Genomic DNA, 27551 nt, shown 5'->3' with positions numbered 1-27551 from the left:
TGATGGCGGTCATATAAGTACGATTTAAACCATGCTAATGCACTTCCATTAATGCCAACAAAGTGTTCAAGTCTATGCAAAAGAATGTTGTGGTCAATAGTGTTGAACACAGCACTAAGATCCAATAAAACTAACAGAGAGATACACCCACGATCAGATGATAAGAGTAGATCATTTGTGACTCTAAGGAGAGCAGTCTCAGTACTATGATACGGTCTAAATCCTGACTGGAAATCCTCACATATACCATTTTTTTTCTAAGAAGGAATATAATTGTGAGGATACTATCTTGGACAGAAAAGGGAGATTTGAGATTGGTCTATAATTAACTAGTTCTTGGGGGTCAAGTTGTGTGTTTTTTGTTTTTGTTTGATGAAATGCTTAATAACAGCCAGTTTGAAGGTTTTAGGGACATTTCCTAATGACAATGAGGAATTAATAATAGTCAGAAGAGGATCTATGAGTTCTGGAAGCACCACTTTTAGGATCTTAGATGGAACGGTCTAATATACATGTTGTTGGTTTAGGTGATTTAACAAAATTATACAATTCTTACTCTCCTATAATAAAGAATAAGTGAAACTGTTTCTCAGGAGATCTATAGTGCACTGTCTGATGCGATACTGTGGCTGACGCTACATGGTTACAATTTGATCTCTAATAGTATCGATTTTAGAAGTAAAGTAGTGAATAGTGAAGTGACATTCAGCCAAGTATGGTGACCCATACTCAGAATTTGTGCTCTGCATTTAACCCATCCGAAATGCACACACACAGAGCAGTGAACACACACACACACACACACACACACACACACACACACACACACACACACACAGGCAGCCCGGGGAGCAGTTGGGGGTTCGATGCCTTGCTCAAGGGCACCTAAGTCATGGTATTGAAGGTGGAGAGAGAGCTATTAATGCACTACCCCCATCTACAATTCCGTCCGGCCCGAGACTAGAACCCACAACCCTTCGATTGGGAGTCCAACCCTCTAACCATTAGGCCACAACTTCCCCCCTAAAAGTAGTTCATAAAGCCATTACTGCTGTGATTTTGGGAAATGTCAACACTTGTTGATGCTTTATTTTTCATTAATTTAGCCATTGTATTGAATAAATACCTGTGGTTATGTTTGTAATCAGATCTAGAAGTTTTTAATGCTTTTCTGTAGGATAGGTTACCAAGGTTCCTTGAGGTATCAGCACAATAAGACACTCAGCAAAATATTGTCTAATTATCGTTATTGATAAAATCTATGAAAATAGAGATATTTTGTCAATATCGTACACCCCTACATCCAATCCATCTTTTAAATCCATTCTCTGATGGTTTATTATATTAAAACTATTGCAATATATTTGTATACTGATATATATTGTAAACTATTGTTATATCTGTACTGTTCCTTTATACATCTCTTTGCCCAGTAATTTAAATAACGTACCATAAATGTTTTGTAAATACTATAAATAATAACTGGCAATCATGTCAATAAAGCTATGTCTATTTCTGTTAACCTAGGTCCATAGGTGGTGATAAATAATCGTCTATATTATGCATCAGTAAGTTATTACATATTTGACTCAACTGATTCATTTACAATTTACAATTACAAACTGAATAGTTAACAAATGAAGCAGTGGTATTCAATTAGGCCTATATTTATTCACAAACAATTATTAATTTCTCAATTAAACACCACTAATTATTATATTTTGTAAATTATACTTCGACTAATAATGACTTTAAATTTGCTGTAGTAATTAAAGGGATACTCCACCCCAAAATGAAAACTTTGTCATTAATCACTTACCCCCATGTCGTTGTAAACCTGTAAAGCTCCGTTCATCTTCAGAACACAATTTAAGATATTTTGGATGAAAACCAAAGATCCGGTGCATCTTTTTCTGCTTACCTTGACTGATGCACAAATCAGATTATGCCATAGTACAACTAATATTTTAATGTCAAACTGCTATGTTCTGTTCTTTAAATATAGAACCAGCACTGTTTTGTTCCTTTATTCTCAATAATTAAAAAAGTTGAATATTAAATGTTATTATACAGATAATAACTTTAGAAATTAACAGCTGATAAAAGTAGGCTAACAAATGATGAGTCAGAAGTGAGGTCCAGTGTCTTTTCCAGGGATTATTAACTTTATTTCACACTTTCCAGATAGCAGTGGCAGCAGTGGCATAGATGGCATTAAAGATGAGCTCCAACAGGATCAGTTAGAATTGGACATTGGTACAGTGTGTGTGTGTGTGTGTGTGTGTAAAGTTTTGTTTATTTTAATGTATTAAAGTAGGACTATCTTAAACTAAGCATAATATAGTTATATATAATTTTTCAAACAACGCTTACTATTCCTGTCAGCAGTTCCAGCTGTGAGCGGTCATTTAGTGAATTGTGTCGTCTACTTACATGAATTAGGTGAACAATGGGCCAGAAGAGACTCAATCATTTTGCTGTTCTACCAATTGAAAAAGGAATCCTCAGCACTATTAATACTAGCATGGTAATCATTTGTTTTGCTTAAGTCAAGTCTCAAAGATACTTTCTGATGGTTCCACCCTCTGCGAAACAGGCTATAGAACATAGAAAGAAGACTGAAGGATCATAAAGAAGGATAAAAATGTCACCAAGAGCATGAAGTAGACAAGATACAAACAGCTAGACAGATGAGTTATGAGAAATGAGAAAACAATAATAGAAGAGAGCAGAGGCTCTAAATAAATAGATAAATAATTAAATAAACAAATAATGAAACAGTAATACTAGCATAAATGAGAAATGAAAAAAAGAGGTCCAAGTATAATATACATAGATGACTGTATAATAATAATGATAATAATATTAATAATAAAGATCTAGAACTTTCTAACACACAAGCTGTAAAAGAGATAATATTGAGTGTAGTATTTGTGTGAGAAAGAAAAAGTAATGAATTTAATGAAAACCTTTTTAGTAACAAGACTGATGGGAGGAGTAGGAAAAAAAACTTGTTTTTAGAGTTGTTTTAATATGTTTATTTTTTATTAAACTATATTACACAAAAAAAAAAGTTCTTCCAAAACACGTTTTTCTTGGTAACTATGTTATAGTAAGATATTGTTTCTAAAAGTAGAATAATTATTTTGGGTAACAGGAGATGTTGTGTCCAGGCCAGGGTATGCAATAATTTGCTTACATGTGTTGATTGAATTTATGCGTTATGTGGAACTGTACCACTAGAGGTCCCTAGAGGTTCTGCATTCAAGGTATGTTGTATTATTTAAAAGGACAAGTCTATAATCGGAGTTTTTCAACAAAACTTCACATGTGACATGTTGGATGCATTTTGTACAGGGAATTGTTTTCTGCAAACCTTAAATGTAAATTTTTTCGTTCACTAAATGATTTAAAAAAAAAACTTTTTTCATGCAACATCAAGTGTGAATGCATCATAGTAGAAGTATCACATTTTGTTAAATATTCCTTCAGTAAATGAAATTATGTACACTTGTCACCCCATTGAAAAGTGATGATTTCTTACATCATGAATAGCCTTTTAGAAATTCTTGAAACATGTTCAGCTTTAAGCAAGCGAGCAACTTTAAATGTCTCCAGCATTAAAAATTTTGACAACTGGTTTTTGAAAAACATAATAATAATAATAATAATAACAGGTCTTTAACGGTTACACAAAACTGATACTTACCTGAGCTCCATGTCCAGAGCAAATCATTATTTACTCACCTTCATGTTGTTTCAAACATTTACTTTTTATTTTTATGTAAGACTGGGATTCATTACATCTAAAATAAAAAAATTGTTTACATATATGTGTACTGTGTATATTTATTATGTATGTATAAATTAGGGATGCACAGAATCCAGATTTTTGGGGTTCGGGCGAATACCGAATCCACTGTTTAAGATTCGGCGAATCCGAAACCGAATACCGAATCCTACTCGCATATTCCATTAACACAGTAAAACACATTAAAGAAGTAAACAATGTCCACAGCAATGTATTTTTCATGTCATTTTATTTTAATTGTAAAAAAAAAGAAAAAAAGAAAAAGAATAGGCAACATTATGCAAGGATGACAAGTGAGAAAAACTTTTACCAAGCTTATACCCAAGTCAGTGATGCGCGGGTTGATCCAAAACGAGCAGGTGCCTGCGGTCGCCCGCGGTTACGAATCATTAAAAAATATTAATGATATTCGGGTCGCGGTCAGTCGGGTCCTAGTACTAGACACATTTTTGAAATGCATAAGCCTACACTTTATTGGCTGAATAACTGGTATGAAGATGACGCACGAGCTCAGTCTGCACGTAGAGATGGAGGCGGCAAAGAAGACTGCATGGGGAGCAAGCAACGTTGCTGTTTTTGGTAAAACATGATTTTGACGACTTTAAGTTTTGTTTTATAGAAAACTCTTTTTAAAAGATTTTCGTTTTGTATAAATTGTATCTTAATTTTGATTAATATTTTATCAATCAGTTGCCCGTATTTAATAAATAAGAAGCAAATATATAGCCTAGCAGACAATGTATGCTGGCACGATCACTTGTATTGCATGTGAACTAAACTCAGCGTGTGCCTCACAGATTTGAGAAATATAGGCTATATATTACAGAAATCTTGAAATGTCTTCTTTTAAACAAAAATATTCAAACCAAAATAAAAGGGCTACTCTTTGATGATCTAATCCATACCTATGAAATGTGCATTTCTCTCTGGCGTTCATGGCGAGTCTCCATCATCAATTACATCTTTGCAGCAACACAGAAAACACCAGTTTATTACTAAACAATTAAATGACTCCTTGCATATTTTCGAACCAACAGGACCCCACGGAATGAGCGAGCAGATTGGGATATTCAGAAATGCACTTTCCGCTCATGAGCTCTGATCGGAACAAACCTGAGCCTCAATGTCTGCTGACCTTGCAGAGACATACAAATAGACATAGCTAGACTTGACAAAATTATAATAAATTACGGTTTTTTTTTTTTTTTTTTTTTTTTTTTTTTTGCCTTGTTAGTTTTGCATACGTCCTATGGCCCAATGGCGCTACGATGAGCATTTACTGCTTTTTAAAAATGCGGGTCAGGGTACAATATTTTATTTGTATTTTTTTGCGGCCTGAGTTGCGGCCAGGTTAGTTGAAAACGTCGGTCGGGTGCGGGTTATTAATACACTGACCCCCGCATCACTGACCCAAGTAAACAACCAAAACCTTTCAATAAAAGTGCAGCAATGCAAAGAGAAGTGTTTCTTTTCTTTTTAAAAATCAGAATATGTTTGGTGACTTAACTGATATTAATGTTTTTGAACATTAACTCAATAAACATGGATAGTAGGCTGTTTAGTTTTTTTGTTTTTTTAACAGTAGGATAGGCTACGATTAGAACAGTAGCCAAATATTACGAAAAATATTACGGAAGATCACACACATCTCCTGCATCATAATTAAATTAACGTAAAACCTCTAATCTTTCACATGAAATGAGAGTTTCATTAAAAAAAACAACAACAAAAAAGGACGCTCTGCATTAACAGGTGTAAGCCTGTCCCCAGCAGTACTGAAAAGTCTTTCACTGGGCACAGAGGTAGATTTTTGCCATTTTTGCCTGCAGTGGAAATTGCTCCGGGTTTGTCTTCCACCAGTGAAGAGGATCCTCTCTAAGAGGAATCAAAGGCTCACACGTCAGCACCAGATGTGACTGGCTGGCTCTGTATTGCTACGGTACAAATCGTCTCAGCCGCTCAAGATTCCCGAACAGTTTAGTTTAGAGCAAACTGTCGGGCCTTGTTCCTCCTCATAGAAACACCTTCACGTAATCAACGGGCGCATGACGTCGACCAGCGTAGTGCAAGCCTTGGGTTCGGTGAAAAAAAAAACTAAGGTTCGCCCAAAACAGAAAAACAGGCCAAATCCGAGTCCTGGATTCGGTGCATCCCTAGTATAACTACACACATTGTCACGGTTCATGAATTCACTTTCTCACCTATCTGTGCGGTTGTGTTGGAGGTGTGGTTACTGATTACCTATCACCCTGATCACTGCCACCTGCTGCACTCAACACCGGGACTATTTAAACTTGTTTCTCACCCAGCCGTGTTGTCAGATTGTTTCAGTGTGTCTGGTGTTCCGGCTGTGCATGTGCTTTCTGGTGTTCACTCTTCATTGCTATGGCTTTTGGATTATCTGCCTTTCTTTCTGCAACCAGACGTAACTGAACAATCTGACCATTGATGGAGGAACAGGTCTCCACTAGGGGTGTGCATTGGCACTGCCCTCACGATTCGATTCGATTACGATTCATCAGGTAACGATTCGATTCAATTCGATACTACGATGCATTGCGATGCATCAAAATTCTACTGCACACAAGGCAAATTTTTCATCAGTCATGAGGCAATACAAGCAGATATTAAACAACAGATTTTATTGGCTGCAATGTGTCTCCTGTATCTTTGACATAAAAGTTAAATAAAATAAAATGTAATAAAATAAAATAAAATGTAATTAAATAAAATGTAATTAAATCAAATTAAATGGTACAGGGTATTGGATATGGCATTTTCATACCTGAAAATGAAAACAATCAATTTTTTTCTTTTTTTTTACACATAGTAAAATAGCAGCTCTAAGACAGGGCACTTCCTGAAGTCCTGTGCAAATATTAAAATAATAAGTAACACTATTTTAACAACAACCACCCAGGAATAAAAATATTCAGTGCAACAACACACAGTAACCACTTATTACTGTGAAACTTTTTTCAAGTAGTTAAGTAAAGTGCAAACTATTCTCAACAAAACAGCAGCTTAGCATCTATATGACAATGACAATTATATATGCCTGCCCCCTGATCCTACCATCACATCAGCTGCATACAATCGGTAGCTTATACCGGGGCTCAATTGTTTCAAGCATGTGGCAAAACCCCACATTTTCTACCACAGAATAGGGTCGTAGATCCTTCGCTATAAAACATGCCACCGATCGTGTGATCCTCTTTGTTCTCTGGAAGTTGTGTGGCAATGTTGATCAGGATACCAATGATCAACATGGTTCGTGAAGTTAGTTGTATTGCCAACGTGCTTAATTTTAGTGTGGCAAATTTTACACACCGCGTAAGACGTGTCTAGTTTCCCATTCACTTCATAAAATCCGAAATGTGCCCAGTTGTCCGCTTTCCAAGCTTTGGGCACGTTTTTTATTATCCGTCTATCACGGTCATCTCCCTCCGCCTCAGCCATCTTGCTTGTTGTTGTTGTTATTCTCCCGGAACCGGAAGTATTTAAACTTCACAACTTTTTTGTCCGCCAGAAAATAAACAGTGACATAATCGATTATGGCACTTTGCCGCATCGATGCTGAATCGTTCATGCCCCGCATCGCGATGCATTGCCGAATCGATTATTGTTGACACCCCTAGTCTCCACCACCGCTCAGGCAGTACAAGCTCTAGTGACGCAGGTGTCCGAGCTCACTACCCAAATTCAGCAGCTAAGATTGCCCGCTGCGCCCACCCCACCGCCTTTTCTCCCAAGGGGTTCTTTTTTGTGGGTAAGAAGGGAGGATCTCTGCGACCTTGCATTGATTAACAAGGGCTGAACAGCATCACGGTGAAGAATACCTATCCTTTGCCGTTGATGTCTTCAGCCTTCGAGAGGCTGCAGGGAGCATCAATTTTTACAAAAGCTGGACTTACGTAATGCTTATCATTTGGTCTGCATAAGGAAGGGGGATGAATGGAAGACAGCATTTAATACCTCCCGGGGCTATTATGAATATTTGGTCATGTCTTTCGGGCTGTCCAACTCCCCTGCTGTCTTCCAAGCACTAGTCAATGACGTGTTGAGAGACATGGTAGATCAGTTCATTTATGTCTACCTGGATGACATACTTATATTTTCTTCTTCTCTCTGGCCTGGTATGAGTTTGTTTTGGCGTGTTCGGTTTGTGCCATGAGTAAGACTTCCAATCGCTCCCCAGATGGGTTACTCCAGCCGCTGTCTGTTCCTTTGAGACCCTGGTTACACATCGCTCTAGATTTTATTTCCGCCCTCCTGCCCTCCCAGGGCAAGACAGTCGTTTTGACCGTGGAGGACAGGTTCTCAAAAAATGGTTCAATTCATTCCCTTGCCCAAATTACCTTCTGCCAATGAGACAGCGGTGGCTGTCATAGATCACGTCTTTCGTTTACATGGCCTTCCGATGGACGTGGTCTCCAACAGGGGGCCCCAATTTGTATCCAAATTTTGGTGGGAATTTTGTAAATTACTGGGGGCTATGGTTAATCTGTCCTCGGGTTTCCATCCCCAGAGCAATGGCCAAACTGAGCGGGCCATCTTGAGAGAGTGTTGCGATGTTTGGTCTCTAAGAACCCTTCCTTTTTCCAGTCTGTAGTCTGAGGTCATGGTCCCCTCCGTCGTGGGTCAAAAAGTGTGGCTTTCATCCAAGAACATTCCTCTGCGTTCTGTGAGTAATAAACTGGCTCCCAAATTTATTGGTCCGTTCACTGTCACCAAAATCATTAGTCCAGTGACTGTCCGCCTCAAACCTCCCGCATACAGGAGGGTTCACCCTGCATTCCATGTCTCCAAATTGAAACCTGTTTTTCACTCCCATATTAACCCGCCTGTCCTGATTCCCCCCTGCTGCGTCTCGTAGATGGGGAGCCTACTTATACAGTCAATTCACTAGTTCATGCTTACATATAATTAGCTGAGGTATGGTATGCGTATTTGGCGTTCTGTCCGGGGAAGGGCTCCGAGCTCGGGAATTGCCCGAAGCTAAAGTACCCCCCTTCCCCGTATATTGTAAAGTGAACTTGGAGTGAGGAGATGGGGTGGAGGAGGGATGCTGATAAATCGTCAATGGATAGAGGTAAGTCAGCGATATTTATACTGTGGGATTGATTACTTGATTGTGGTCCACCTGTGATGATTAGGCTAAGTATCTGACGCGCTCCTCCCGAATCTTCATAGATAATTACATTTCACTAGTTCACGTTTACATATAATTAGCTGAGGTATGGTATGCGTATTTGGCGTGCTGTCCGGGGAAGGGCTCCGAGCTCGGGAATTGCCCGAAGCTAGAGTACCCCCCAAAAAGGCAAATGTACAGGAGGACAGCCGCCAGTTTAAAGAATGCCCCCCAAAAAGCAGAGTACTGGCGGGGGCTGATTTGGTTTCTGAGAAGTTATCTCGTTGGCAGGCTGGAAGGGCCTACGTACTCCGGAGGGAGCGACTTGGGCGTTGAGAGAGTAGGCCCTACCAGCTGCAGCTAGTGAACTACGTGGTTGTTGGCGCCCGGTCGGTAGGGCTCGGGCCGATGCTCAACTGGAGTTTTTTGGCGTTGGATCGGTGAGCCCTGCCGGCCGATGAGGAGGAGCGGCGTGGTTGTGGTGCCCGACCGGGAGGACCCGAGTTGCCTCGACCGGAATAGGTCACGGTGTCGGCGTACGGGCCCTACTGGCTGATAGCCCCTGCTATTCAGTGGGTGAAGGGCCTAACGCTGACCGAGAGGGCCCATGAAGCCTCCGACAGGAGATTGAGACTCAGGATGACGGACGTCTGGGTCCTCTCGGTTAGGCAGATAAAAAGCTTTTGGGCCAGCCGACAAGGAGGACTCTGGCAACATCCGAAGGGAGATCCCGACTCACGGCATCGGCTGGATGAGATTCACTTGCGGCTGGCAAGCATAGGCCCGTCCGGGAGACTCTCGCCAGACGTCTGAAGGGAGCGCACGCGACAGACGGGTAAGCCTCGGCGGACGGGGAGGGTTGGAAAGGAAAACCCGACTGGGAGGACTCTCGCAGCATCCGATGGGGCCTCAAACTCAGAACATCGAACGGGTAAGCCTCGCCAGACGGGGTTAAAAGATGTGAGAGTAGCTGAGGGTAGCTTTTTTTTTTTTTTTTTTTTGCAGGATTTGGCGAGAGGACGAGACTCGTGGCGTCGGACGGTTAAGCCTCGCCTACCGTCAAATGGAAAGGTAAGTTGTGTGGCCGAGAGACTGTTGCCGACGTTCGAAGGGAGCACACACATCGAACGGGTAAGCCTCGCCGACCGTAGGGTGGAAACGTAAAGCAAGTCTGACCAGGAGGCTCTCGCCAGCGTCCGAAGGGAGCACACACATCGAACGGGTAAGCCTCGCTGACCATAGAAAAGGAAAAGGTAAGGTTGTCTAACCGGGAGGCTCTCGCCGGCGTCCGAAGGGAGCACGCGCATCGAACGGGTAAGCCTCTCCGGATGGCGGACAGAAAAGGTAACGATAGGTGGCCAGGAGGCTCTTGCCAGCGTCCGGCGGGGACAAACTGGGTGAGCCTCGCAGGCCGTAGGTTGGAAAAGGTAAGTTTGCGTGGTCGTTAGGCTGTCGTCGGCGTTTAAGGGAGTTTGCTACTCCTGGCAAGAGACGGTTTAGCCTTGGTGACCATAGGAAGGAAGGAGAGTTTATTGTGTGTTAGGTACTTGCAGCATTTAAGCAGCTTGCTTGTAGGTTAGTAACCTGAAACACACGGTAGGGTCGTGGTTGGCTGGCCAGGAGGCTGTCGCCGGCGTCCGATGGGAGCACTCACATCGGACGGGTAAGCCTCGCTGGCCAAGGGTGGAAAAGGTCAGGTTGTCTAGCCAGGAGGCTCGGACCGACGTCCGATAGGAGCTTAGCTCCAGGAATCGAACGGGTAAACCTCTCTGGCTGAAGGACGGAAAAGGTTGTCCGGCCGGGAGGCTCTTACCTTCGTCCGACAGGAGCTTAGCTCCCGGATAGAACGGTTAAGCCTCGCTGGCCAAAGGACGGAAAAGGTAAGGTTGTCTAGCCGGGAAGCTCTCGCCTACGTTCAATGGGAGCCTTGACTCCATGCGTTGGGCGGGTAAACTTCTCCGTACGAAAGACAGAAATGGAAAAGCAGGTAGCCGGGGGCTTTCACCTACGTCCGAAGGGAGTGTGAGCTCCTGGCAACGAACGGGTAAGCCTTGCTGGCCGCAGAATGGAAAAGGTGAGGTTGTCTGGCCAGGAGGCTCTCGTCAGCATCCGATGGGAGCTCAAGCTCTTGGCATCGAAGAGAGAAGCCTTGCCGGCCATAGGATTGAAAAAGGTAAGGTTATCTGGTCGGGAGGCTATGGCCAGCATCCGGTGTCTTTTTATTTATCATTTATTTATTTATTTTCTATATTTATTTTTATTTTTATTTATTATATTTATTAAAATTGCGACACCAGATGGGTAGTCTCTCCAGCCATCGGAGGGAAAATTGAGATTGTTTTATCTGCGAAGAGCTCGTTAGTGTTCGGCGAAAGCGTAACTTGCGGTATTGGATGGGTACATCTTGCCATCGAAGGGAAAATTTGTTTGGGCTGCAATGTACTCATTGGTGTTCGATAGGTAAATGTCGTTTTTTTTTTTTTTTTTTCTTTTTTTTTTTTTAGTTAATCGGCCTATTTTAATCGGGTAAGCTTCGCTGGTGGTCGGATGGAAAGTCCAAGATTGATTAAGTGGGAAAGCATCTGGCAGGATTGTAATACTTGCGATGTCAAACGAGTAAGCTTTGCTGATAGTTGAATGGAGAAGGCAAAGGTTGGTTCAACCGGGAGCCCTCTTGCAGGGCCTGGCAGGGAGTTTGATACTAAAGATTTATTTGTCTACGAGGGTAGACGCTGTGAGGCTTACTTGAATAATTGTTTAGCAAATCCAATTAGCTGCTTCCGATAATGAGTCCGAAAAAATCTTGGTGCAGTCATAGTATCCGAAATTAAGAGTGCAAAAAAAAAAAAAAAAAAAAAAATTGGATTTCCTGTGCCAGTGTACCCCAAATAGGTGCCATGTATCGGCAATGTGGTCATTGTCAGCACGTGAGATCGATGGTACATATCGACGATGTAATCGTGCATGGGTGGAGTAAGAGAAAGATTCTTTATACTTTCTGAGCTTACTATTTACCATTTTGACCATGCAGGTGCACGAAAAGAGCCTATGGAATCACCAATAATCAAAAAATATATACTTTCGGACGTACTGATACACTGGTATTAAGTATAAGTACTATATTTAAATACTGCTAGGTCATGTAGTCGGCACTACGGTCATCTCGCTTGTCCAGTGAATTTTTTTTTTTTTTTTTTTTTTTTTTTTTTTAAACCTACGGGCTCACATCATCCTTTGAGAGCACGGGCGAGCGGGAAATGCAGTGCTGAGATGGGATAACGGAGCAGTTTGATAGCGGATTTAAGGTAGGCCGCCTAATGATTATTATAAAAACGTTGGTTGGAAAATGGGCCTAATATCGTCTTGGCTATTGTCGATACATGATGCTATCACCGCAAGCTCGGATGCATTGCATGCCTTTAGGCAGAGGTGATGTGTGGTATTTATTTATTTATTTTTATTTATTTATTTATTTATTTATTTTTTTTTTATATATATATTTAGGTGTAGGGAAGGCTCCTGCGGGAGCAGACGCTGCTACAGCAGTGGGGCTGCTACGGCAGTGTGGAGGTATAGGAAAGGCTCCTGCGGGAGCAGACACTGCGTGGCAGTGAGGAGGTGTAGGAAAGGCTCCTGCGGGAGCAGACACTGCGCGGCAGTGAGGAGGTATAGGAAAGGCTCCTGCGGGAGCAGATACTGCGCGGCAGTGAGGAGGTGTAGGAAGGCTCCTGCGGGGGCAGACACTGCGCGGCAGTGAGGAGGTATAGGAAAGGCTCCTGCGGGGGCAGACACTGCTGCGGCAGTGGGGAGAACGGGAAAGGCTCCTGCGGGAGCAGATACTGTTGCGGCAGTGGGGAGATATGGGAAAGGCTCCTGTGGGAGCAGACACTGCAGCGGCAGTGGGGAGATACGGGAAAGGCTCCTGCGGGAGCAGACACTGCAGCGGTGGTGGGGAGATACAGGAAAGGCTCCTGCGGGAGCAGACACTGCAGTGGCGGTGGGGAGGTACAGGAAAGGCTCCTGCGGGAGCAGACACTGCAGCGGCGGTGGGGAGATACAGGAAAGGCTCCTGCGGGAGCAGACACTGCAGCGGCGGTGGGGAGATGCAGGAAAGGCTCCTGCGGGAGCAGACACTGCAGTGGCGGTGGGGAGGTACAGGAAAGGCTTCTGCGGGAGCAGACACTGCTGCGGCAGTGAGGAGGTACATAAAAGGCTACTTGCTTCGGCTGCTGTAGATGTTGGCTGTGGGAAGAGTAAAAAGTGTTAGTAATATTTGATGGGGCAAGCTAAAAATGGATGGGTAGCCTACTGTGTTACCAGCTTAGCAATTTGTTGCCTGATTTGACAATTCCTCAGGCCTTGTCCACCTTATTATGTTCCTGTTGGAAAAGCATCTTTCCTCTCATTTGGCCTCCGGGCTCTTTAGACGGACTCCCGAGCGGATACGTTTGGAACGCTGTTTTCACGTTGTATTATGGACTGTGGAAACAGAGGCTTTTGGAAACGATTGAGCATGTTTAGTCTTTTTAAGGCGTTGTACCGAAAGACATGATTATAGCAGTAACGTTAACCCCTTACCAGACACCCCCCATTTTTGGCATGGAGGCAGAAATTATATACCCAAAATAAAGATGTTTCTGTTCATGATTCTTTCTGACTAGATCCATGATCAACATTTGTCCATGAGCTAACACTTTGACGTTTACCGTTCAGGAATAGGAATAGTTTTCCTGACATGATGGAAAATTAATCACTGGAATTATGTTTTATCGAAATATTGGTCAAATATAAAAGCCAAAGTCTTTGGACTTCAATTGATGCGCGGTTTATCCAGATCAAGTAAGAGAGTGATGTTTAACGTGCTGTAAAAATGAAACGTAGACTGGGGGCGTTGGCGATGCTTGCAGCAAATGGGTTAACAGCAGTTATGTGCTATTCGCTTCCAAGTGGTTTCTAAAGAGATTTACTTTCCGGTTTTTTCGTATTACGGTCCTTAAAAGGCGATGGTAATTTTACTCACACTTGCTATCCTGCATCTAAACACGAGGGCAGATGCGTTTTAGATTAATTTTGAGTGATCACGCCAGTGAATGGTAAAATAGGTCCCTAAATGATTTGGTCCTACCAGGAGACTTGCATGGAAATTAAAATTTTAAAATTAAATTAAGCATTTAGCAGGCGCTTTTATCCAGAGACTTAAGTTATTTTTTTTTTATTTTTTTTATTTTTTTTTAACTTATGTCTGTATCATTTCGGCGAGGTTTAAACGTGCGCGGTAAGGCGAATGTAACAATAATAATAAATAATAATAAGAATGCCAAAAGCAATACAACAATTCATTAAAGACAGACAGTCTTGAATAAATGTGACTTGTGACCCAACATAGGTGCATATCTGACGTGCAGAAGAAGTACATTCCATAGCTTAGGGGCTTCATGTGAAAAGGCTCTTTGCCCCATGGTCTTTAGCTCACATTATGGCTGGTGAAGTGAAAGAGTTAGTAGAGCGAAGAGAGCGTGATGGAATATAAGGACTGATGAGTTCACAAAGATGCTCAGGTGCAGTCCCATGAAGTGCCTAGTATGTTAAGATAGAAATTTTAAAATCAATTCTCACGTTTACGGGAAGCCCGTGTAATTGTGAAAGAACCGGTAATGTGTTCGCGAGGAGAAGTACAAGCGTGCGGCAGAATACTGAAGCTTGCTCAACGATTTAGCTGGAAAGCCTGAGAACAAGGCATTACGATAATCTAACCTAATGCCTTTGGCTTCGTGGTTAAAAGTGGCATCATCATCCGACGGAACGGTGGATCTGTAGTCCAAATCTATGCGGGATCCACACCCCGGATCAGCGGGTGGCGGTAATGCACCTTTACGTTGGTTTGCCAAAACCGCCATAAAACGCTACTGGAAGAAGACAGAACTACAACAAGACGTAGTTTAACAAAACTTTAGCCGCAAAACTGCTTTTAGATGCAACACTTTGAATGCGAACTGCCGTAAAAATCCAATGAAGAAAAAGAAGAACCTGTTTTTTAGCGTCTTCGCCTGGAAATGTATTAGTCTGCGCCGCTAGAGGAAGCGGCCTCACACTGCCACTCGGCCGGAACGCCGTGGTGAAACACTGAGCCGTGGTTGGATTCTTTCTGCTGCAATCCAGCGCTCTACGAGAGCTCGGTCTCGGGCGGCACGATCGTGTATCGAGCAAGACGAGCTCGGAGTTGCACGGTCTATTGGCCACGATGTGTGGCTTGGCGAGGATAGCAGCTGTTGCGATGACGCTTAATGCTGCTCACGGCCGTGTTTGGCTGGGTAGAAATGATCTTGGGTCCGGCAAAAGCAACAGGTCTTATAAATCCCCTGTTTAGCGCTCTTCGTTGGTACGAAAATTGGGTCTGTGATAAGGTGACTGACGAAGCGAACCAGCATGCTGATAAACCGTCAATGGATAGAGGTAAGTCAGCGATATTTATACTGTGGGATTGATTACTTGATTGTGGTCCACCTGTGATGATTAGGCTAAGTATCTGACGCGCTCCTCCCGAATCTTCATAGATAATTACATACGTATTCTGGATTTGAGACGAAGGGGACGTGGATTTCAGTACTTCGTGGACTGCAAGGGTTATGGTCTGGAGGAGAGATGTTGGGTTCCTGCTAGGGACATACTAGACAACTCCCTTATTGATGATTACAATCAACAGGTAGGTCCTCCTGGGAGCCACCTGCTGCACTTATCACCGGGACTATTTAAACCTGTTTCTCACCCAGCCGTGTTGTCAGATTGTTTCAGTGTGTCTGATGTTCCGGCTGTTCATGTGCTTCCTGGTCTTCACTCTTCTTTCCGGTTTGGTTCGCTCATTGCATCCCTACGTCGCTGTCCTGAGCTGACTGCCTGCTTCAGAGCCTGACTTCACATCATCTATACATAATAAATATACACACACATTATGTAAACAAAAACGTTTTCATGCAATTAATCATGAAAAATATTAGAACAAGTATATGCAAAACTGTATTCTGAAGTCATGATTTGGATGACAGTACTTTTATTGTTTTTAAATTGATTTTGAATAGATTTTGGGGGGTTTATCTACTGTTTTTATGGAAAAAGTTACACGTCGATACTTTCGTGTTTCATTTTGTATTCCTTTGAAAATAAATAAAACTTGTAAAAATTCAAACAACATGAGGGGCAGCAAATATTTAAAGCTTAAAAAAATAATTTAAAGCTTGTGACTTCATTTTCAAGTACATTTAAAGCACAGTTTAATTGTATTAACATATGTAATAATACGTATATAATATGTAATATGCAATAATGAACCAGTGCCTGTTGATACCTGAGGTCTTCTTCTCCGACTCGCCTCCTCCAGGTGTCTGTGCCACATGATCGCAGTGAACCGATCGCTTGTCTGAAACTTGTAAACATTCCCTGAGAAACACAGACATTCTGCTTGAGTTATACATACAAGAAAACATAATTCATCATTAACAATGACTACATGAGTAATTTGGTCAAGACTGTCATTATAAAAGCACTATTCAACAGCAGACTCACCTTTGTCAGGATGGTTGAGCTGAAAGATGTTGGGTTGAGCCGGATCATCTGGCAGCACCACCATCCAGCCCACAACACACACTTTCTTACACGGCGAAGACTTGTACTATGTGTTACACAGATTGAGATTCCATAAAATGATATTTTCATATCAAATGATACTTTATTTCTTAATTTTTCATTTATTTAAAACATTTTTAAACAGTTTTACATTTAATCATTTAGCAGATGCTTTTATCCAAAGCAACTTACAAATGAGAACAATAGAAGCAATCAGACCAACAAGAGAACAACAACATTATACAAGTGCCATGACAAGTCTCGATTAGTCTAGTCCAGAATGCATAGCCAGGGTTTTTTTGTGTACAAAGACAAAGTATTTAATTAGTAAACTATCAGTATACATATAAGTTCACTTTTAGTATAATTGCAGTACAAACTACAAACATAGAGGCAAACTAGTTTGCTACTGTTATAATTTAAGTATACTTAAAGCCAATTTAGTAACAAGGAGGATTGAAACAGTACACTTACAACTAGAACAATGACATTTCTATACTTTCTACATAAAGTATTTTTAAAAATATACTTGAACTTTACTTAAGTATACTTAGTAAAATAAACTATAAACTATAATAAAAAGTATACTACTTTTTGGTAAGGGTTTGGATCTGTAGAATATGAGAGTGGAACCACAAAGTGTGATCCAATACCGAGGCAAGCTGGCAAGCTGAATAAAAAACAACCAAACAAAACATATGAATAATGTTGCAAACTCAACTAAACAGAGCTGGGCAATGCTCTCTAAATATATGTGATATCTACATTCCTGTAGCTCAAAGAAGAGAACGACAGAAAATCAGTGTTTAATTCCTAGCGATCTAATGTTCACCTGCAATGCAATGCAAGTATCTGGCAAACACATTCATGGTAATGCAGGGATATCTTTTAGGATTTTATTTTTTAGATACACCAAAGAATGAAGAAATATATTATGATGTTTAGTTTTTGTATATGCGGATCACTAGATGGAGTGTTTGTGTCAAAGATTCGGTTCATTCAAAGCCACAGTGATGCACTTTCTGATCAGTGTGAAGGTTTTCTAAAATATTGTCATAAATCTTTTACCAAATAATGTTTTGGCCATATACACTGAACATTTCTGAAAAATAAGGCATTTTAATAAAATATTCATTGCCGTTGAACTGAAATGACTGACTGAACCTAAACACAGGAGCATGATAAAATGGCAAATTGTAAAGCGCTTTGGATGGCCATGTGGTCTGTTGAAAGCGCTATATAAATGCAGTCCATTTTACCATAAAATGCTCTTTTAAAACAATACAAAAATAGGACTTTTGCATTTTTTCTGGCAAAAAATATTTTAAATATATATTTCTTCAAATGTGACATATGTGAATGCATATAAAAAATATTAATATACCCCATATTTTGACAAATACAGTGGGGCTCGAAAGTTTGGGCACCCTTTGCAGAATCTGTGAAAATGCGAGTAATTTTCAAAAAATAAGAGATCATACTAAATGCATGTTATATTTTATTTAGTACTGTCCTGAGTAAGATATTGTACATGAAATATATTAACATTTAGTCCATAAGACAAAAAAAAAATAAAATAAATTAAAGCTGCAAGCAGCGATGATCGGGCCCTCACCCCCGGGCTCACCGCCAGCAAGCGGCTTTAGTAAAAAAGGCGAATGGCAAGAAATATGCATTTAAAGTCGTAATTATAAGCGGAATATGTCAAAGTCATTTATATGTGCCAATCTTCCTTTTGCCAGCAGGTGGCACTATCATTATAATGGAATAGTTTCCTTCAAATGTGTTCAGGCCAAGACTCTTATCGAACAGTTGAAGTTTGGGGATGATCGAATATTTTATGCCTGAGTTACAACAACTTCTCTTCCTATGGTGAGACATCAATTTTGTCATGGCGCCATGGACACGACCTTTAACAATAACTTAAAAAAACATAGACTGACCACAAAAAAATACATTAATGTCAAAAAATTTCTAGGAGTAGTTTGTTGCAGCGTAAAATATGACACTTCCTGTTGCCAATATGGGGCACTATATATCTTTGTTGTTCTGTCCTGTCATCTGCTCACTGCATTTGTTAACTGTGTCTTACAAGCGGTTTTTAAAAGTAAAAATTACTTCCATTTCAGTCTCTTTCAATATAAGTGTTTATATAAATGTTAATTAAAGCTTAGTTAAAATATTTTAATACATTATTAATAATAATTTTTTTAATTACATTTTTATTTTAAGATTAGTTTATGTACTGTGAAATAACATAATAATATTTTTAATGATAAGAATAATTAACATAAAAAAAGATTAATAAATGATCTGAAAAATTGATTGTTCGTTGTTAGTTCATGTTAGTTAATGCATTAACTAATGTAAACCAAAGAGAGCTTATTATAAATTGTTGCAAAACAATTTTCATGATCTATAACCATTTTTACTATATTACTATATTACCAGTAAAATACATTAGCTTCTTAAAATACATATTATGTTACTTTGAAAGATTTTTATAAATGATTTAAATGCTTTATAGACGTTTCTAAAACAATTATTTAAAAGTAATCCTATAGCTCCATCTGGTGGTGGCCATGATAGGTATTACACACTGCAAGTTTGGTGTTGCTATCTGAACCAGTCCGAATGAAGCGTTCCTAAATGGAGCAGGAGAACAGGACAGACTGTGCATATACCTATGCAAGGCCAGGTTCACAAGCTCTATCTGTAATGCATATTTTTTTCAGAGCCCATGTTAATGGATCAGAGCATTCACACTGCACATGGTAAAAGATGTGAACAGAAAAGGTTAGAAGTAGAAAGGTGTGAAAAGAATGAATATCTAGCGCATGAGCATAGAGAGAGTTGTGAGTGCACAGGACACAGTTTGAGCAGAGGAAACGGGTTTTAAGTGCGCGCACGCTCTCCGAGCAAAAGCAGTATGTATCAGAGGACGCGTTTTTTGACAAAGTAAAGGAAATGTGCATGTAACTGGAGAGATTCATGCTCGCGCATTATTTTAATGTTTTTGCGTTACAATAACATGTTCTAGCTGCTGCGTCTGCACCACATACACATACTGTATACACTCTGCAAACAGTGAACCTGTATTATGTATAACAAATCTATTTCAACACCTGAAGCATTGCTACAATGAGCTCTATAACCAATGCATGACAAGAAGACATGCCTAAAAATTCAGCACTCCTGAATATGAGTATTTCACTTCCAGCCTTCGAGGACAATTATATATATCCCTCATAAATCATGAAATACCAGATCTATAGTATTTATTAAGATTGATGTGATTTGAAATTGGTAAATGTGCTTGTAAAAAAATGTCATCCGAATATCAACGTGCCTTATTATTATGCACTTTGTGAAAAAGCATTTTTAACAATTTTATTGATCTATAAGCATTTGTAAAATATGTTTGCCTGCATTACAGCTTAGTCTTTATCTGTGAGCTGAACTGTTTTACTGTTAAATCAGCAAGATTGTGTAAATTCTGGTCATGTCATGTCACAGAATATCTGTCATAGGTCAGTATCAAATAAGTTTAAAATTATTATCAGAATAAAAAAATATATACAAGTCATCCTGTATGTATTTTTAAAATCTTTTTTTTATTTTGCAATTAACATAATTCTTAACCTAATTATATAAAATCATTTTGTCTGAGCCCTACAAATTGTACTAGGTTTTTTCGTCCCTAAAAATGATATAAAATGATAGAGAGATTTCTTAAGCTGTAATGATGAAAAAAAATCAACAACACACAATTACAGATTTTTTTCTGTTGATTAAAGAGTTGTTAACTCTCTCTCTCTCTCTCTCTCTCTCGCTCTCTGTCAGGCAGGCCCTCAAGCACCCCACCCCCTCCCCCTCCCTTCCCTCACACAGAGAGAATGCCTCAGAGTGAGATCAGATGTCTGGCAGTTTTATAATTTTCTTTTAATCATACAGTGTTGTAAAGTCATGCAACTATGCATATTTCTTCAGAATCGCATGTTCTCTAAATAAAAAATGGTTTTGAAATGTTTGGAAGCTGCAATTTAAAAATACAAGACAAATAATGTTTCCCTTTTTAATATTATTTCAAAAAATCCCCACGGCAAAACCGTTCAAGCTATCCAAAATCCATCTGCAATTTAAGTTCCTCAATGTTTTTTCAAAATGTAGACAAAGTTTGGTGTGTATAGTGCACGTCCCCTGTGAGGAGTATGCATTAATTCACACCCGAATTTGCCCAAAAATAAAAATACAAATCAAAATAGCTGACTTCCTGTTTGTCGTAGCTGATGACTGTGAATTAGAAAATTGTCCATCTTAATAAGAACAATTTATGTACCAAGTTTGGTGTCTGTAGCTAAAACTAACCCCCCCATTTTTGACAAAAGGTGGCGCTATAGAGTGCCTCCTTCACGCCCTTTTAAAAGCTTTTGCCATTGTCTAGATATCATTAATACTGATATGTGTTCTGAGTTTCATGTAAATCTGAGCTTGCTGTCTGCCTCAAAATCACCATAACAGAATATTCAAGTTTGACACGTTGCCATGGCAACACTATATTAGATATCAGTATACCCACAACAGATTTTCATCTGCCGTGTTTTGTCATTATTCTGATGAAGTTTGAAGCAAATAGAGTAAAAATAAGATGCTGAATTCAAAGCATTTGAAAAAATGACACACTTCCTGCTGCCAGTTGGTGGCGCTGTAACTTTGACACCTTATAGTTACATATATGCGAGCAACATATTACAATGAACAAACCGATGAAGTTTGATGAAACTCAGGAAATGTATGTGGATGTTATTAGGCACTTCCTGTTTCAAATTTTGTGCCCTAATTTCAACGCCTCACCACGGGCGAACCGTTCGAGATATCAAAAATCCCCTCGCAATTTTTCATCCTCAATGTCTTGAGATCATGTTCACCAAGTTTTGTGGCGAACGGGTGGAAAACCTCAGAGGAGTATTTCAAATTCCAGAGCATGCTTCTTTTAAACAGCCCTGAATAGCTGACTTCCTGTTGGGTGGAGCCTATGACATAGAGGGTGAAAGTTGTTCGGCTCAATGAGATCTATAAGTGTACTGAGTTTCATATAAATACATGCAAGTATGTGTAAGCTATGGTTCAGGATTTTCTGACGGTGTTCCAGGGGGCGCTGTAGAGCCCTTGTGCCACGCCCGGGTTCCAGTCTCTGCGGCGACCTGATGGCCGCAGGTTCCAATGTGTATGCCAATTTTCAAGAGTTTTTGAGTATGTTAAGGCCCCCAAAAACCCCCGGAAGGTTAAAAAAAAAATAAAAATAATAAGAATAATCCTTAGGGGAACAATAGGGCCCTGCGCCCATTGGCTCGGGCCCTAAAAATAGCTGAAATTATTAAAATAACCCCCTCAAAAGTTTGGGAACCCTTGGTTCTTAGTTCTGTGTGTGGTCACTTGATGATCCTCGACTGTCTTTCTGTTTTCTGATGGTTGTCTATGAGTCCCTTGTTTGTTCTGAACAGTTAAACTGAGAACTTTTCTTCAGAAAAATCTTTAAGGTTCGTCAGTTTTCCAGCATTTTTGCATATTTGAACCCTTTCCAGCAGTGACTGTATGATTTAGAGATACATCTTATCACACTGAGGACATTTGAGGGACTCAAACACAACTATTTAAAAAGATTCAAACATTCACTGATGCTCCAGAAGGAAACAAGATGCATTAAGAGCTGGGGGGTGAAAAATCACTCAAAATCTTTTTAGCCAGCTTCTTTGGCAATGAATGTTTGTGGCTTACTCTCCTTGTGAAGGGTGTCAATGATCGTCTTCTGGACAACTGTCAGATCAGCAGTCTTCCCCATGATTGTGTAGCCTAGTGAACCAAACTGAGAGATATTTTGAAGGCTCAGGAAACCTTTGCAGGTGTTTTGAGTTGATTAGCTGATTGGCATGTCACCATATTCTAATTTGTTGAGATTTCTGGGTTTTTGTTAAATGTGAGCCAAAATCATCACAATTAAAATAACCAAAGACTTCAACTACTTCAGTCTGTGTGCATGGAATTTATTTAATACACGAGTTTCACAATTTGAGTTGAAATAAATGAACTTTTCCACAATATTATAATTTATTGAGATGCACCTGTATATATGCAATACATTTCTTTAATGATTTTAAGATTTTAATGGGACAGTAATTATTATTATCCAAGAACAATTATTTTTCCCAAAATGTTTATATTGGCTAAAGGCATGTGCAAATAAGCTGTAAACTGTACAGAACTTGAAAATAAAAAGTCTGTTATTTTAAGAAATTACACATAGGCCTAAACAATAATAATAATAATAATAATAACAATAATTATATAACATAATACATACATTATATTACATAATCTTCTTCAACTTGCCTTCTGAATTATTTGCGTGTTCTTTTTTTGTTCAGTGCAACAAAGTTCATAGTTTGGGGAAGAAGGAGGCGGGAACTGGCAAACGTAAAATCAATTTAAACCTGTACCCATCACACGAAACCTGTCATTTCTCCCTCAGCAGCAACTAAACTGTTTTGCAATTCAACTTGGACATGAGAAGTACATTGTACCTGAAAATCACTGTTTTTGTCATAAGTACATAGTAGTTAAAAGACACAATATAAAGTGGGACTAATGGGTTTAATCAAAATATTATTACATATTAACATATTACACACGTTTATGTGGGTATGTTTTTGAGAGGTTTTGTGAATGTTCAGGATTTTAAAGATTATGTTCATCATCTCACAATTCAAAAGAAGTATTTCCCGTACTTGTGAGATGGGCTAAACAGAAAATATGTGTTTTATCCTTTTGTAAACGTGGTATAAAAAATTGTCACGCTGATGTACAAGAAACCATTTCGAAGAAAAACAAACACTAAACAATATCATATCTGAAGTATTATATCGAAAAAGAGTCAAATTGAGCATCTGCTAATGAATTCAAATTAGCTTTTTTTTTTTTTTTTTTTTAGCATTGAGTGAAACCTGATTGTGTGTCACTATAACAATATTCTGGTTATAGTTGTTCCAGAAAGGATAGACCGTCATGAAGAGGAGGGGGAGTCATGATTTATGTTAAGGATATTTTAAAGAAAAGTAATCATTTTTAGAAAGGCGAAAACTGCATATTTCCGAATCAGGAGACAATAATGAACAATAATGAACAAATGAAATGACTGATGTTTCACAGTGGCTGCAAAATAACTGTTTGTCCTTGAATTTTTCAAAAATCATCTCATCTAACATGTTTTCAGTAAGAAGAAAGGAATGTTTTTATGATTAAGATCAATCAAAAATCAAGACAGTGAATAATTTTCAATATTTAGGTTATTTTAGATTCTCATTTAAAATTGGATGTGCATGTACAAGAGACTGTGTAGAACAATCAGAACAAACTTGAATTGTTTTTATATGATTAGACTGTTTATATATACATATATATATATATATATATATATATATATATATATATATATATATACATAAACACAAGCATGCAATGGTCTTTTCACACCTGTCTTACTGTGTGATTGTCTGGAATCAGGTTTCTCAACTGACTATCAAAACTTTAATCTTTATATTAACAAACACTGAACATTCTGAACCAGAAACCAATCAGATTGTATCATTGCAATAATCAAAAATATAGTTTGATTAGTTTTGAAAATTTTACAAATGTGTCTCTTATTAAAATGGTTTTTAAATGAGCTATAAATTATTTAATCCTGCTCCAGAAATTATATACAAATTCATAACAAAGTAAAAAAACTAAATTTGCGAAATCTACATTTTCAGTTTCAGAACATATTTTAAACAAATTTTACAAACTGTAAATAAAGAAAGAAAAAGGTTTATCAACACTGATGATCGTACACAGTTTCAACTTTCTTGTATTATTGTTATATTTTAATTGTTGTTAAGTTTTTTGGTATAATTATTGCTTAATTGTTAAATATTGTTTTGTATAAAGAAGCCTAACCAGGGACTGGGACTGCAAATTAGTCTTTGGCTAGAAGCCTGTATGTGGAACATCAGCTGCTTGAAATTGTAGCAATATTATACTGCATTATCCCTAATAAATAAATAAATAAATAAATACAAATTTAGCTTTTGTATGATATATTTCAGTTTTGAGTTATTACAAAAACGTATTCAAGTCAATAAAAATCTTAAAACCTGATAACTTTATATTTGTTTTTAGTTATTTCAGCATTCAACATTTGAGTGAGTTTGATGTTGTTCAGTAAACACATTGACTCTGGAGGATTTGATTATGGAGTTTAATATTGAGGAATGAAATGGTTTCAGTTGTTCCTCTATACAGTATGGCAGTTCATTGCATGTGTCTGTTATTAAATCAAGACTATTTCTGTAAGTGTTCAAGAGGAATCAGCGGGTCATCAACGGATTTGGGGTACTGGAATTCAGTCATATTCGGTTTATTTCCAGTACAGGGAAGAGGCTGAAATATCAACGCGTGAAAACACACTCCATCCCCATCTGCATTAACCAGCACCTGACAGAGAGAGAAAAATAACTAGGGTTTAATGTAGACAAACACTTTACAAGTTTGACTACATTTGGACATGTCCAGAAATGCTACAATGTTAAGAAAAGTTTTATCTCATGCAAATGTATGAAGCTTGACTTGATGCATTTTAACTTTCAGTGAGGACGGATTCATTATTTGCAACATCATCACACCTGCTTAGGACACACAGTTGACCAGTTGATATTAGGTGGCATGCAAGTTCCATATAAAACTACAAATGAAATAAAACCTTAATTTACCTTGAACATGTAATTTGTTCCTGCCACAACCTGATAAGAATAGACCACAGGAATGAAAATCTTAAAATCAGTTCCAATCTTCTTCTCCATCTCTGGCCTCAGCTGAAGAAAGAGAGAAACATTATTATTATGCTCACAATAAGAATCATTTTTTAACAATTAGTAGTTAACTACATTTCGTAAGCATGAACTATTAATAAATGCAGTATTTTGAATATTGTACATCACTTTTGATTAGTTAAGAGTTTTTAATAAAGGAATAATCAAGAGCAATTATTGATCTGTATGTTACTAAATCTGAATTTATTGCATAAATAGGCACTTGCATATATCATCATATCGTGCTACAAGGACATAAAAAATGTAAACTGAACTAAAACAAAACAAACCCCAAACAAACAAATAATCAGTTTTGTGCAAACAATATTACAGCACCAAAACCTACAAATCAGCTCACTAGTAACGGACAGTGTTTTTAATTTAGGAGTGAACTTGTCTCATACCTCTAAACAAATCTTTTTCACCTCTGGATCGAACAGTTTAATGTGGCTCCAGCCTCCAGGGATTGACATTACTGCAGTGTGCTGATGATCAGAGAAGAGAAGAGGAGAGATAATCAGTCAGTCTGACTCCCAGAACAACAGTCCTGCACTTTTAAAGTTAAGATCACATGACCTGAAGAACTGTGGGAGGTGATTGCACAAATGTGGCAGTGAACCGTCGTTAGATGTTTGTTTAAATCACTTAACCTGAATGTTAGGCAAAAGTAATGATGTGTAATAAATAAGTAATAAAGCACTATATAAATTCCTCATTGATTCATTCATTTATTCATTGTTTCCAAGCAGCTTTGAAGAAAATAACATTATGTGTATAATGCTTCACATAAGACCAAATTGTAGGGCAATTATTATTATTATTTTTTTTCAAAAGATGTTTGAACGTTGGTCAGTTTGGTTCTAGTAAGAGGTTAAAATGCTGGTTGGTTTCCTTGTATTAACAAATAAAAATTTTGTTCACTATTGTGCTAAGAAGTCTCTGGGTTAATTTTACACTGTTTCCTTGGTTTGGTTTTTAGTCCGCATGTGAAAGCGATTTTCCCCTGGGACACAATTTCGATGGAAAAAATGTAATCGGACTAGTTTTATAAATTTTATAAATTTGTCCTGTTGTGATTAATTGCTAATGCTTTGATCACAATATTATCAGGGTATTGATATTTAGTGTTCATAATACAGTATTTATAGTGCAAAATAACTATAAGATTTATATTAATGTTAATATGCATTAACATTCACAATGAACAAAAGCTACATTTGATTACGAAGTTATTCATCTTTGTCAAAAAATACAAGTCTTAGTTCATGTTACCTCACTAAATAACACAGTTCCAACACTTTTAGCAATGCGTTATTAAATATTGGAATAATTAAGATGAATGAATGTTCAGAAGAATTTTTCATTGGCAGTTTATGTTAACTAATGAATTAACTAATGTTAACTTAATGAAGCCCTAATACAAAGTGTGAATGAACAATAAAGAATTAAATACTTTTAAATAATATCTAGGGAATGTAGTAGTCCAGATTACAAAAAAAATTGCCTATTAAGTCTAAATATTTAAGTATTTGGTGCTGTTGCTGAACACCATAGCAAATCCACAAATCTGAATAGCTGTTTAAAATTATATATATATATATATATATATATATATATATATATATATATATATATATATATATATACACACACACAGTACTGTGCTATTAGTATTTTCACCAACAAAAATGTTTATAAGCCAGTAATTTCAATATTTTGCTTTGTTGTTAATTGTATTAATCCAGTCAGATTTTTTGTTTGCACAAGGAGTCTAACAGCAGCCAGAGTCCCACACAGAGATCTGATTTCACCATCATCCAATCTGTCTGGAATTACTTGAAGAAACAGGAAAAAACGAACGAAACTGAGACAGACTAAATTCTGAAGAATTGTGACAACCGATTTCACCATCATTTAGTCTGTCTGGAATTACTTGAAGAAACAGGAAAAAACGAATGAAACTGAGATAGACTAAATTCTAAAAACTATGCACAAGGTTTCTTGAAGTGTCTTGGAGGCAGTGCCACAGTTCTTCTGGACTGAGTCTGTCTCAGTTTGTTCAGTTTCTTCATGACAGACTGGA

General features: G+C 38.5%; 1 protein-coding gene across 2 annotated transcripts in view; it reads right to left on the bottom strand.

Moving 5' to 3' along the window:
• The window catches only part of LOC113067931 (cystatin-A-like), a 35208-nt gene extending 9075 nt beyond the window's left edge, over positions 1–26133 (bottom strand). Inside the window, exons 1-3 of one of the 2 annotated variants that reach the window (XM_026240413.1) lie at positions 25873–26133; positions 25370–25471; positions 24845–25094 (exon numbers count right to left, since the gene is read on the bottom strand). In XM_026240413.1, coding sequence (XP_026096198.1) covers positions 24942–25094; positions 25370–25471; positions 25873–25941 — 324 coding nt within the window. In that variant the 5' untranslated portion in view covers positions 25942–26133 and the 3' untranslated portion in view covers positions 24845–24941. Of the gene's footprint in view, positions 1–24844; positions 25095–25369; positions 25472–25872 lie in introns of those variants that run through there. The other variant, XM_026240412.1, reaches the window with a different exon arrangement.
• Positions 26134–27551: the final 1418 nt, after the last annotated feature.

The sequence above is a fragment of the Carassius auratus genome, linkage group LG30F (assembly GCF_003368295.1).
Source record: "Carassius auratus strain Wakin linkage group LG30F, ASM336829v1, whole genome shotgun sequence".
NCBI lineage: Eukaryota > Metazoa > Chordata > Actinopteri > Cypriniformes > Cyprinidae > Carassius > Carassius auratus.
The sequence above is the reverse complement of the archived record's forward strand: the minus strand, read 5'-3'. Positions and strand labels throughout refer to the sequence as shown.